Source organism: Mus musculus, chromosome X, assembly GCF_000001635.26.
Source record: "Mus musculus strain C57BL/6J chromosome X, GRCm38.p6 C57BL/6J".
Taxonomy (NCBI): domain Eukaryota; kingdom Metazoa; phylum Chordata; class Mammalia; order Rodentia; family Muridae; genus Mus; species Mus musculus.
In genome coordinates, this window is record NC_000086.7 from 42,899,349 (window position 1) to 42,912,463 (window position 13,115).

General features: G+C 36.9%; 1 protein-coding gene across 8 annotated transcripts in view; it reads right to left on the reverse strand.

Annotated features, from left to right (window-relative positions):
• Tenm1 (teneurin transmembrane protein 1) overlaps positions 1–13,115 on the reverse strand; it is a 901,303-nt gene that overhangs the window by 371,483 nt on the left and 516,705 nt on the right. For all 8 annotated transcript variants that reach the window (XM_011251006.3, XM_006541491.4, XM_006541492.4 and 5 more), the window contains one exon: positions 340–578. In XM_011251006.3, the coding sequence (XP_011249308.1) occupies positions 340–578 (239 nt within the window). The remainder of the gene's footprint in view (positions 1–339; positions 579–13,115) is intronic.

The following is a 13,115-nucleotide window of genomic DNA, read 5'->3' on the forward strand; positions in this document are numbered from 1 at the left end:
CGTATGACTTTTAATGAGAAAAAGTATAACAACTTTAATTGAAAGGAACATGGCTAACTACAGTAACCACAATCAATAAGATTGTGTTAGTACTACAAATATTTCTTCTAAAAGTGTACTCTTTCCACACCAACAACAGTACTTAAGTTTAGGGATGAAAAACAAAACAAACAAACAAAAAACAAAACAAAAAACCCTAACTAGAAATACATTTGTTAGTACAGCAGTTAACTATGCTACAAATTTGTCCATCACAACATTGAGAGTGAATTCCTACCCCACTGCAAACAAAACAGGCAGGTTAAAAAAGAAAGCTGACACATAGAATAAAGGGCTTACCAATTACATAGGCTAGTAACAAGGCCAAAGTCACTGTGATTGCAGTGGCGCTCAAGGCTGTGCACTTCCAATTGCAGCATCTGTATGGTTTGTTAAAAGTGAAGGCAGGTCGGGAAAAGGTGCTTCGAGGCAGCGGCCTGGGTGGTGGTGAGTAGACAGTATTAGATGTCAGAGGGTAGTTCTGACTGGCTGCACTGAAGATAGCAGAAGAACCAGATCCATGTTTGAACAGGAAATGCCTAATAGGGAGAAACAGAAAAGTTTTCCTATAAATACCAGAGCAAATTGCTACAATCCCACGAACACTACTGATTTCAAACTACCATGCTATGGCAAAACTCTTGAGACCAAAAACGGGCGAGACAACATTTTCATGTAATTCAGAGTTAGCTGAATTTTCTTTGGTATCTATGCCATTTCTTTCTCTTCCTCCTCATCTTCTGTGTCACTCTGTCCCCCTCACTCCCTCCTTTCCTTCCTTCCTTTCTTGCTGACAAGTAAATGTTGCTCTTCCAGATTTGATATTCGCAATGCTTTTCTCATTTATTAATCATGATTCTGAAGAGCTGACTGAATTGTACCATCACATTTTGCTAATTAGAACATTCTAGATATCAGTGTTATCTTTGCTGAGATTTGATAAATGTGATCACTCATGCAGCACACCCCCTATCCAAATATAGAACAGTTTCATAACTCCAGTAATTCTCACTTATTTTTTGAAGCAAATTTCTACCTCCATTCCCAGAGACAAAAATTCATCTGTATACTTTATCACCATACATTTATTATGCCTAGTATGAAACTTCAAACAAGTGGACTAATGGTTTTATTATATTATATTCTTATAGGATGATCACAGGTTGCTCATTATTATTATAACTGGGTCTTCATAAAGAATAGTGATATATTCATAAGTAAGGACTTGAGAAAAACAAATATATGTATTTAGTCCCCATAATTTACCCTTAGTAGATACTAAGTGCCATGTGTTCTATTGTGTGTATTCATTACTGCATTCATTATTATTTTTTTTTTTTTTTTTGGTTTTTCGAGACAGGGTTTCTCGGTGCAGCCCTGGCTGTCCTGGAACTCACTCTGAAGACCAGGCTGGCCTCGAACTCAGAAATCCACCTGCCTCTGCCTCCCAAGCGCTGGGATTAAAGGCGTGCACCACCATCGCCTGGCTTGCATTCATTTTTTTATTCGTGTGAAGCAGGCTATGTTATGCTCCTCATTGAATATTTAAGAATGAGAAGGCAAACATAGATTAAGCAGCTTGTTTCACTTGCCACCCAAGTGACAGACCTAGAATCAGCATAGAGGGTATCCAGGCTTCACAGTGCTGGGTCTTAAGCACTCTATGGTGCCTTCTATGGCAGTAAAATGCGCTGCTCAACAAAGCACATTCTGCTGTTGAGTTACATAACCTCTCAGTAAGTTATAAGTCAACATCACCTTGCAACATATGCCCAAATGCATAAGTTTCATTTCTAGACTCCACATTGAAAGGCAAAGAAACATGTGCTCTACATGCCGGTTGATGAGAAAGGTTGACAATAGGGAATTTTGCTTGAGTATCATGTAGGTTAACTGTTTTCTTCTAGAAAGCTGGGTTTCTGGATGATATTGAGAGTCTTGTGTCCTTCTAGAGGGCAATTTAACATTCCATACCAAGATATTTTAAATATATATATTTGCTTGCATAATAATTATGCTTGTAGGAGTTTTTTCTCATGAAATGATGTTTATGACAATTTATTTTAAAGCATATTCATTGAAGTGATATTTATAATAGCCAAAATGACCTACTCATATCCCTAATAATTGGTATTTCATTACGTAATTTTAAAAGCACATGATTCACCCGCATTACAACTTGTGCTACCAACATATTTATTCACTAAGAAAAGCATTTACGTAAAGTACTAAGGGAAAGAAGACAGGCTTCAAAATGTAAAATATCATTTTTTAAAATAAAAAGGTATGCTATTCATAGAGAAAATGTAATTTACTTTTAGAAAGTATGGATATTTTATTAATGAAAAATGTTCTTGATCTCATGTCAACTTTATAGCTAAAATTAAAAGGTTGGTATTTGGTAAATTTTCTTTTTTGTTTTTTTCCCCAGGCTATGACCCGTGTCATGACACATAGCCAGTCCCAAGAAGAAACCATGCATGTTACAAAACTCATTCCTCAACATAATGAACTGTCCTTCTAACCATTCAGATGTAAGCCACATATAGATGACCCACCTGTGCTGGCTAGTTTTTGTTTTTTGTTTTTTTCTTTTTTTATATATATTTTGTTTCATTTTAATTAGGTATTTTCTTCATTTACATTTCCATTGCTATCCCAAAAGTCCCCCACATGCTCCCCTACCCACTCCCCCACCCACCCACTCCTGCTTCTAGGCACTGGCGTTCCCCTGTACTGGGGCATATAAAGTTTGCACGACCAATGGGCCTCTCTTTCCACTGATGGCCGACTAGGCCATCTTCTGATACATATGCAGCTAGAGACACGTAAATTTTCTAGTCTCCTCTTTATCTAAAGAGGTCAGGTCCCAAGTTAGTTTCTGTAAATGTATTAGTTTGATATTTATATGTGTGTGAGATTGGCACTATTATCTTACTCTACAGATGACAAAAATTGAGTACAAGTGATAACTGATTATTTTTATAACACTAACATAAAGTATTATACCACTTTATGTTCCTAACAAGCTTACTAATGTTTATATCCCTTTTGCAGATGAGAAAACAAAACAAAGGGAAGCAGAAACTGGGTCCATGGTTCCATTACCAATAATTGGTGATGTACAATTTTGAAGCCTGGAGCCACCTCTATCATACAATAAGTGTACTAGGTTATGCAGCTCCTGAAAAACATTACGAGGTTAATGTTGGTCTCTTAAAGGTCAGAAGCAGCACATTTTGTAAACTTTCAATGGAGCTTTATTTACTTCTCCCTTTGGCTTAATGTGAGAAGAATATGAGAATGGCACCTATAGATTCAGAAAATGGGAAGGAACTTCCTTATAAATCATCTAGTAGCCAATGCCCTCATTTTTCAATGACAATAACTAGGAACTAAAGAATTGAAGTGACTTAGGTAACAGCTAGTTAATGTTGTGAATGAAACTAGTATCAGATATTCCCCACTTAGTATTTTCCATTGTCTGATGTTATCAGTGACAATAATCCTCGTTAAAGAAGCATCATGGTCTAATAACCTATGTTAGCTGACTCAATAAAGAAACACTATCTGTTCAAACTGTGTTACACAATGTATGTATTTTCTTTTGTATGTCTTTGTGCTGCTTGGTTCTTTTGTTAACTTGACCCAAACTGAAATCATCTGGAAAGAGGGAGGCTCAGTTAAGGAATTGCCTCCATCATACTGGCCTGTAGACAAGTCTGTGGGATATTTTGATTGATGATGGATATGGAAGTGCCTAATCTACTCTGCACTGGTGGTCCTAGATGGTATAAGAAAGCATGATGAACAAGACAAGGGGAATAAGTAGTAACTGTTTTCCTTCAGGGATTCTACTTTGGTTTCTACCTCAGATTTTACTTTGAGCTCACTCACTGATAAGAGTATAAGGTCAAAGCTGCATTTGGTCATGGTGTTTTAGCTCAGCAATAGAAATCCTAGTTACAACAAAAATTCATACCAGACTGGGAATTATTGCCGTGACAGATATGGTCATGCATTTTGAGGAGGATTGTGGTAGCATTTGAACTTTAGGCTGGAAAAGACATTGGATGCTCAGAGCTCAGTAGATTCTTGACTGTGGGTTCTTGGAAGGGAAGACTTTTGAGCAATGCGCTAACATAAGCCTGTCTTATGGGGTTTCAGAGGCAAGAAAAGATTCTTTCAGGACCTTTAATGTGCTATTTTTAATAATACTCTGAGATTCTGGTCTGCTGGAGCTGAAGAATTGGCTATGATTAACAAGAGACTATAACTACTAAAGTGAAAAATTTGTTTTGCAGGAACAATTGATGCTTGGCAGCTGGGTCATAAGAAAATGCTGCGATTAAGAGACTACCACCTGGAGGGCATCATCCTGAGTGAGGTAACCCAAACACAAAGGAACTCGCACAATATGTACTCACTGATAAGTGGATATTAGCTCAGAAACTTAGGATACCCAAGATATAAGATACAATTTGCTAAACACATGAAATTCAAGAAGAACGAAGACCAAAGTGTGGACACTTTACCCCTTCTTAGAAATGGGAACAGAACATCCATTGAAGGAGTTACAGAGACAAAATTTGGAGCTGTGACGAAAGGACGGACCATCTAGTGATTGCCATATGCAGGGATCCATCACATAATCAGCTCCCAAACGCTGACACCATTGCATACACTAGCAAGATTTTGCTGAAAGGACCCAGATATAGCTGTCTCTTGTGAGACTATGCCGGGGTCTAGCAAACACAGAAGTGGATGATCACAGTCAGCTATTGGATGGGTCACACGGCCCCCAATGGAGGAGCTAGAGAAATTACTCAAGGAGCTAAAGGGAACTGCAACCCTATAGGTGGAACAACATTATGAACTAACCAATACCCCGGAGCTCTTGACTCTAGCTGCATATGTATCAAAAGATGGCCTAGTCGGCCATCACTGCAAAGAGAGGCCCATTGGACTTGCAAACTGTATATGTCCCAGTACAGGGGAACCCCAGGGCCAAAACGGGGGAGTGGGTGGGTAGTGGATTGGGGGGGTGGGTATGGCGGACTTTTGGGATAGCATTGAAAATGTAAACGAGGAAAATACCTAATAAAAATAAAATAAAATTAGAAAAAAAAAGAGACTACCACCATTTTCTCTGCAAGTGTTTCCCCAGGGTCAGCAAATGGTAGCTGTAGTCTAGAGTTGGCCAAAGCTGTGTCCTGTGCTGGCAACTCAACCAGGTATTGTGTACACTTCCTAGAGTGTGCTGGTTTTGAAGGCATGAAATGGTCATGAAAAGCAGCTGGAGCTTGGCTCTGAGAGGCCATTGGTGAAGGTGAAGTCTCAGTTTTCATGAAGACCCCAGCATATCAGATATGTCAATATCATGGGATGACTGCCAATGACAGTGTGGAGTGGAGCTGGCCTGAGCCTCCAACAAGCTGTGTGTGCTGCCAACAGCGGAATGGAGAAATGAATCCTCTTGGGGCGTAGAAGACCATGATTTCCTGATATGTGACACTGAAGTTTACACTATTGGACTTTGATTTTGCCGTGGTGAATACCTCCCACCTCCTGAAATAAGAAAGTATGTAACTTGGATTTTGATTTTCCAGGAGTTCACACTTGAGAGACTTTGAACTTGTAGAGAATGTTTGGGGTTTTAGAGAGACAGGACATTTTAAAGTATTTGAATATTTTAAAGACACTGAATTTTTTTTTAAGACTGTGGGGCTTTCCCTCCTTAGATTTGGGAACAAAACACCCATGGAAGGAGTTACAGAGACGGAGTTTGGAGCTGAGATGAAAGGATGGACCATGTAGAGACTGCCATAGCCAGGGATCCACCCCATAATCAGCATCCAAACGCTGACACCATTGCATACACTAGCAAGATTTTATTGAAAGGACGCAGATGTAGCTGTCTCTTGTGAGACTATGCCGGGGCCCAGCAAACACAGAAGTGGATGCTCACAGTCAGCTAATGGATGGATCATAGGGCTCCCAATGGAGGAGCTAGAGAAAGTAGCCAAGGAGCTAAAGGGATCTGCAACCCTATAGGTGGAACAACATTATGAGCTAACCAGTACCCCGGAGCTCTTGACTCTAGCTGCATATATATCAAAAGATGGCCTAGTCGGCCATCACTGGAAAGAGAGGCCCATTGGACTTGCAAACTTTATATGCCCCAGTACAGGGGAATTCCAGGGCCAAAAAGGGGGAGTGGGTGGGCAGGGGAGTGGGGGTGGGTGGATATGGGGGACTTTTGGTATAGCATTGGAAATGTAAATGAGTTAAATACCTAATAAAAAATGGAAAAAAAAAGACTGTGGGGCTTTGGAATGATTTATACTTTGATATTGATATTAACATGAGATCTTAGAGATGAATAGGAAAGAAAGGCCATGGATTAATAAGCAGCATGTTTCTGTGTCAAGTTGACCAGGTGTCAATTTTGCTGTTTTTATTTTTTGTTTTGTTTTGTTTTGTTTGTTTTTTTTTTCACCATGATACAAGATAGAGTCATCTAAGAAGAGGGGAACACAATTAAGAAAATGCCTCCATAAGATTGGGCTAGAAGGAAGTCTATACAGAAGTTTCTTAATTAATGATGGGTATGGGAGTTACCAGACCATTCTGGGCAGTATCAACCCTGGGCTGGTGGTCTTGGAAGGTATAAGAAAGCAGGATGTTCAAGCTGTGGTGAGCAAGCCAGTAAGGAATATCTATGCTTCTGACTCAGTTCTTGCTCTGACTTCTCTCAATAATGGACTATGAGGTAGAAGTATAAAATGAAATAAACCATCTTATCTCCAAGTTGCTTCTTCATAATAGTATTTTAGCACAACAGTAGAAAGTCCATCTAAGATACTTATGATACAAGTTCTTGTAGCTCTACTTTCATGACAAGTACTCTATTCTCTAAGTCATCTCTTGAGCCCTCTTTTGTATGCCATATGTTCTTATAGCCTCTTTTAAAGACTGATTATTTTGGGAGAATAGGCAAATATTCCAGGGCAAGCTACCCTTCAGGAGATAAAAGAAGTTTTGCTGTTTCTAAAAGGCATCTAATTTATCTCAATAATGAAATAATGGAGACATGGTATATAAATAGCAATAAGAGAAAATATATTTTATTGGATAAGTGACCTATACCATTGTTTTGGTTTCATGTAATTGAACTTCTTTTAGGTATTTAAATAAACTTAGACTCAAAGATGCAGATTTCCTCAATGCTCAGAGACCTCTTCCAGTCAGAATTTTCCTCATTGGTCATTAAATTTACTAATGAGTAAGAAATTTAGCAATTTATGAGCAATACAGCCTTACTAACCTCTGACCTCTACCCTGTGAGTATTTTGAGGTGATAAAGTGTCACAGACATATAACTAATCCTATATAGCATCTTTCTGATGTACTTTTATGAGCTAAAGGGAAAACCCAGGAGTAGAGACCTTTTTACCTAATGTTTGAAGATAAAAATTCTTCAATCTTTTGCATATTTATGAAGAACAACAATTGGATTTTGAAGACAATGTAAGTGGCCCAATATGCTAGATATTGATTTAGTTTGGTATATCATTAAGAGGTAGAAGAAAGAGAGAGAATTGTTGGCTATTATTATGGCAATTACAAGCAATAATCAATATCCCTGAGCACTGTAATTTCATCTGATGTACACCAAAGAATTTCCAAATGCAGTTTCATAAGTAAAATATTACATCTTAATGAATAAATTCAACAGTCACAGCAGAGCAGCATTTAAACTAATTCATGTTTGAGTGGAATCCAAATCACAGTCCTCAGTGAGAGTAGATAATAAAATAAGTTTGTATACTAAGGTTCTTGTTTTCATATTAACAAGCCCAGCCTAAGTGTCTATGCTAAAAGCAATCTATACTGTGATGTGTATCCTGAGAAACAGCAATATAAATGGTGTGTACTGTCATTAGCTTTGCAGGTCATTGTGGAAAGTGAATCTGGTACCTAATGTGTTTTCATAGTCCTTGAAAAAAAGTAGGAGCATAAAGACAAATGCACAGTGCTCGACTTCAGCTATGTGCTCATAAAATCAGATCATCTGTCTACACACATTGCTTTTCCCCTCAGGTCCCGAGGATATACTAAAATGTTGTTATCAATTTCATACAATTGGGTTTCTTTTCTGCCACAGAGCAAATGATGAAAATGCAGTTCAAGAGTTTATGTGTAAGTACTGCTTCTTTTTGCCTCTGTTTTAATATTCAAGTTCAAATTTAAAAAAGGAAAGTAAGATATTACCAAAGGAAATTGGAACATAAGGAAATTGGGAAAAAAAAATCTTCAGGACTGATGAGACCCAGTAGAGGTAAATGGGAGCATCATAAATGCTCCTGTATGGATTTTAAAATCATCTATAAAAGGGTGAAAATGAACTCTTTTAAGCCCTTATACTACATAATTCTGAAGGTATCTGTTAGCATTAAATACTGTGATTTAATATCGCACTTAAAATTCTACAGGAAATACGCAAAAATCTACAGCTTTTAAACAACAGATACATAAAGAATCAATAGTTTTTCTCTTTTATATCTTGTAAACATTCTTATGAGACACATCAAAGCCTGTATTACTGTAGCTATAAGCATTTGGATCATTTCTTTTTCCCAGAGAAACAGGTTCCCCTTGCTTCTAGTGAAAGTGAAGTTGATTTAAAAAAATTATGAGTAGACCTAAATTACAATTGGATGGGATAGTGAGATTTAGTTACCTATTTTTAAAGTTATTAAATGTAGTTTGGTTATAAAATATCTAAATAATATGACATAAATTTGCCATCTTAAACTTTTCCAATTATGTAGTGTTAAGTACTTTGTGAGAAGTTTCTAGAATCACTTTCCTCTAAAATCTGAAACATTATTTGCCAATTAAATAACTCTTTTCCCCAGCACCCATTATTCCCTTTTTATTTCTGTGATTTTGACTACTTTACCATTAAGAAAATATACAGTATTAATATTTTCATGACTGAATCATCTCAGCATGACTTCGTTAAGATTCGTTTATTTTACAGCACGTGGCAGCATGTCCTTCTTTTTAAGGTCAAATAATATTCCTCTGTATGTATAAATCACATTTTCTTTATCTGATCACTCTCTTATCAATATTTAGGGTACTTTTCTCTCTTGGCTATTTGGAAATCCTTCTTTGAAAACAAGGGAACTAGCATCTCTTTGATGTCTGGTTTTAGTTGACTTGAATACACACCTAAAGGAAGCATTATAGGATCATATACTACTTTTTTTTTTTCTGAGACACTTCAATGTCACTTTTCCATAGAAGCTTATATTTTTAAATACCACTAACATTGTAAAAAGTTTTCAATTTTTCACATGTTTATTATTATCTTTTCAATGTTTATTATTGTGTTTTTTTTTTAGGTTTACTTATTTTACGTTATGTGTGAGTTTGTTTTGGCTATATGTGTGTACAGGCACCATGCATATGTCTGGTGCTTGCAGAGGTCAAAAGAGCACTTCTCAACTCCTAGAACTAGGGTTACAGATGGGTAGGTGTGAGCTGCCTGCTGTGGGGTTTGGTTCCCTGGAAGAGCAGCAAGTGCTCTTAATACTGAGCCATTTTTCCAGCCCTTGAGCTTCTGTTTTGATTATAGTCTTATTAATGCGGTTTTTACTTGCATTTTTGTGATTGTACATATTTCCACATTTATTTTGGGCTTTTGTTAACTGTCTTTGGAGAAATATGTATTCAATCTAATGGATCAAAAAACACATATAAAAAAGAAAAGAAAACAATATTTTGAGTCAGCCCCATTTTCTTCTCTGCTGAGAAAATATCTAGAACTGACTGTGGAAAGGTATTTCCACCTCAGTACTCTGTTTTCCCTTACTCCAACGTAGAATAAATACTCATGAAAGGTAATTATATATTTTTTCTTGACCTTATTAGTGTTATGAGTTTGAAAATGAAGTGGGGTAAATAATTTTATTTCTCTATGAATAGTTACATCGAGGAGGATTTCATTTTTGTTTCTTATTCTTAATTCCAAATATTCAGATAGCCTTTGTTCACATGTCCCCTGCAAATTTCACCTGCCAAATATTGAGAAACTCCTGTTCTTGTGTCATTTATAATTTTAAGTAGTTCTTACCAATGTTTCTGCATTCCTATAGAATTCTTAATTTTGTGAAGTTTAAATCTGAGCTAATAATCCATTCTCAAATGGCAATATTCTGTGATCTTCATTAGTATTATGGTCTTTTTCAGATGAATTTTTCTGTAAGAAGAAATATCTGTCCTGAATGTTAATATTTCCCTGATTACATATCAGCTGAACACAGGACACATATTCCAGCTTTATGGTCTCTTATGTCAGAGGTATATAAGAAAACATTAACACACTGGTTTGCAGGATGCCTTTGCTCCTTTTACAATGCTTTCCACGTGTTTATCAGATACCACAGAGAAGCTGTACCTCTGACACATTAAAACTATGACTGTCTAAACAAGACCTGAACAAGGGCAGCATCAGTAGGCATGCTAAAGTTGCAGAGGAAATCTTACAGGGTCTAAACTCTAGACAAAGAACTATAGACAACAAAGGAAGGCTGAAAACAAGAGAAATAGTTTCTTCCCACCTCCAAAGAAGTATAACTGGTCAGCCCTGAATTGTGTGTGTGTGTGTGTGTGTGTGTGTGTGTGTTATTAAATAGAAAGATAGCTGAATTAAAAAAGAAAAAGTTCATTCATATCTCAAATTTTATGAGATATTTTGGTAATGAAGGATTATTTCAATAAAAATGCTAGTGATTTTTAAATACTCAATAGCAATAGCAAGACAAAGGACATTATTAATGAAAATTTTATTACATGCTAGATATTTGGGTAAATTACCTTATATTTTTATTATATTCTCATGATATTCCAATAATATAGATGAAAGCTACATTTTGTAGGTGAGGTGACCAAAGACCAGATAGTTTGCAAATTTCCTAAGATCACACAACTGGTAAATTATTGAGTTTAATATTAACTTCAGTTTGGTTGAGTACTACAAAATGACTTACATGAGAGTAGGTATTTCTCTGTTTTACATTGTACTCTATTCTTACAATCTGAAAACATATGCAACAAAAATAGGTGATCGGTGAATATTTTGATACTTATGCATGATTCATGAAACTCAATGATTGTGGGTATACTAGCTCTCACTATAACTCATAATGCTAATTTTTGAGACTTTTTTACAGTACATTCTGCTCATATTCACCTTCCTTTCCTTCAGCCTCCCTTATCCAAGTCCTGTTCTCTACTCACTCTGCTTTGTCTCTTCTTTTTGATTAAGCCAATATAGTATACTTTGTACTGTTCACAAGCTTTTGGATGTGTGACCTTTCACTGAAGCATGGCCAACATACCACAAGTTAAGTTATTTAATATTTGTATTTAAAATATATTTTGCATACAATATATTTATCATTGTTTCTCCTCCAAAATCCTCTCAGAGCTTCCTCACTTCCCCACCCACTCAAAATCATCTTTTCTTTATCTCCCTCATTAGAAAACAGAACAAAGAAGTAACCAAACATATCAAAATAAGACAAAACAAAGAGAATAATCAGATCTAAAGAACAAGTTTGAGAAACATGTACACACATACACATACACACACACAAAAAGACATGTGTGCATGCATGCATATGCACACGCTCACACACATTATATAAGTAAAAGACCTATAAAATTAAAAATAAAATCATAGAAAAATCATTATGAGTAAAAATAAACCCTTAAAGATACCACTGAGTTTGTTTTGTGTCTGCCATCTACAGCTGCCATGAGGCCTGCCATTAAGTGTGGTTTGTATATTCTGTGAGACTCCGTTGAACAAAAGTAGTTTTTTATTTTGGCACAATTGTCAACTGGTGATCATTTCTGGGCTAGTGATGGAGGATTGTTTTTTTTTCCATTCTCAGTGCTGGAACCCCTTCTGGCTTTGATCTGTGTGGGTATTTTACATGCTGCCACAGTATCTGTAAATTCATATATATATCAGCCCTGATGTGTCTTCGGGCCTGATTTCCTTGGTGTCCTCTATCCCTACTGGCTCCTACAGACTTTCTGCCTCCTCTTCTGCTAAGTTCCCTAAGCTATGAGGGGAGAGATTTGATAGAGGCATCCCATTTAGGACCGAGTGTTCGAAGGTATCACTCTCTGAAAATTATACAATTTTGAGTCTCTGAATTGTTCCCATCTACTTCAGGAGGACACTTCTATCATGATGGCCGAGTAAGACATCATTTATATCAAATGATTCTTCTTCTCCCAGAAGCTATCAATTTCCAAGAGCTCCTTGGCTGTGAGTGGCACTTTGTGTCCTCCTTCCCTCTCCATGCTGGGATTTTCTCTGTCTTGACATTGTACACATCTTGTGCATGCTGTCACAACTGCTGTGATTTTATATGTGCAACTTCCCTGCTGTGACCATCAAATACTGTTTCCTTGAAGTCATTCACTACCTCTGGGTCTTACAACCTTTCTACTGCCTCTCCTGCAATGATCTCTGAACTCTGGGAGGACACCACGTGTTAGAGATGTCTCATTTAGGGCTGATCATTCTATAGTCTCTTATTTTTGTATCTTCACCAGTTGTGGGTCTTAATGTTAAATGCAATCTACTGCAAAAAGATTCTGACTTATCAGTGCTAGTAACACAGCTCATAAGCCCTATGAGACAATCTACTATTACTCTGCTAAATGGTCATAATATTAACATAACTTTCAATGACCTACTATTATACCCATAGATTAGTACATTACTCAACCCTTGTCAGACAATGTAATCTTTTTTTTTTTTTTTAGCTATTTTCTTTATTTACATTTCAAATGCTATCCCCTTTCCTGGTTTCTCCTCTGAAAACCCCCTCCTCTTTCTCTTCCCCCTGCTCACCAACCCATCCACTCCAGCTTCCTGGCCCATGGGTTTCCCTATACTGGGGCTTAGAGCCTTCACAAGACCAAGGTCTTCTCCAATTGATGATTGACTAGGCCATCCTCTGCTACATATGCAGCTAGAGCCATGA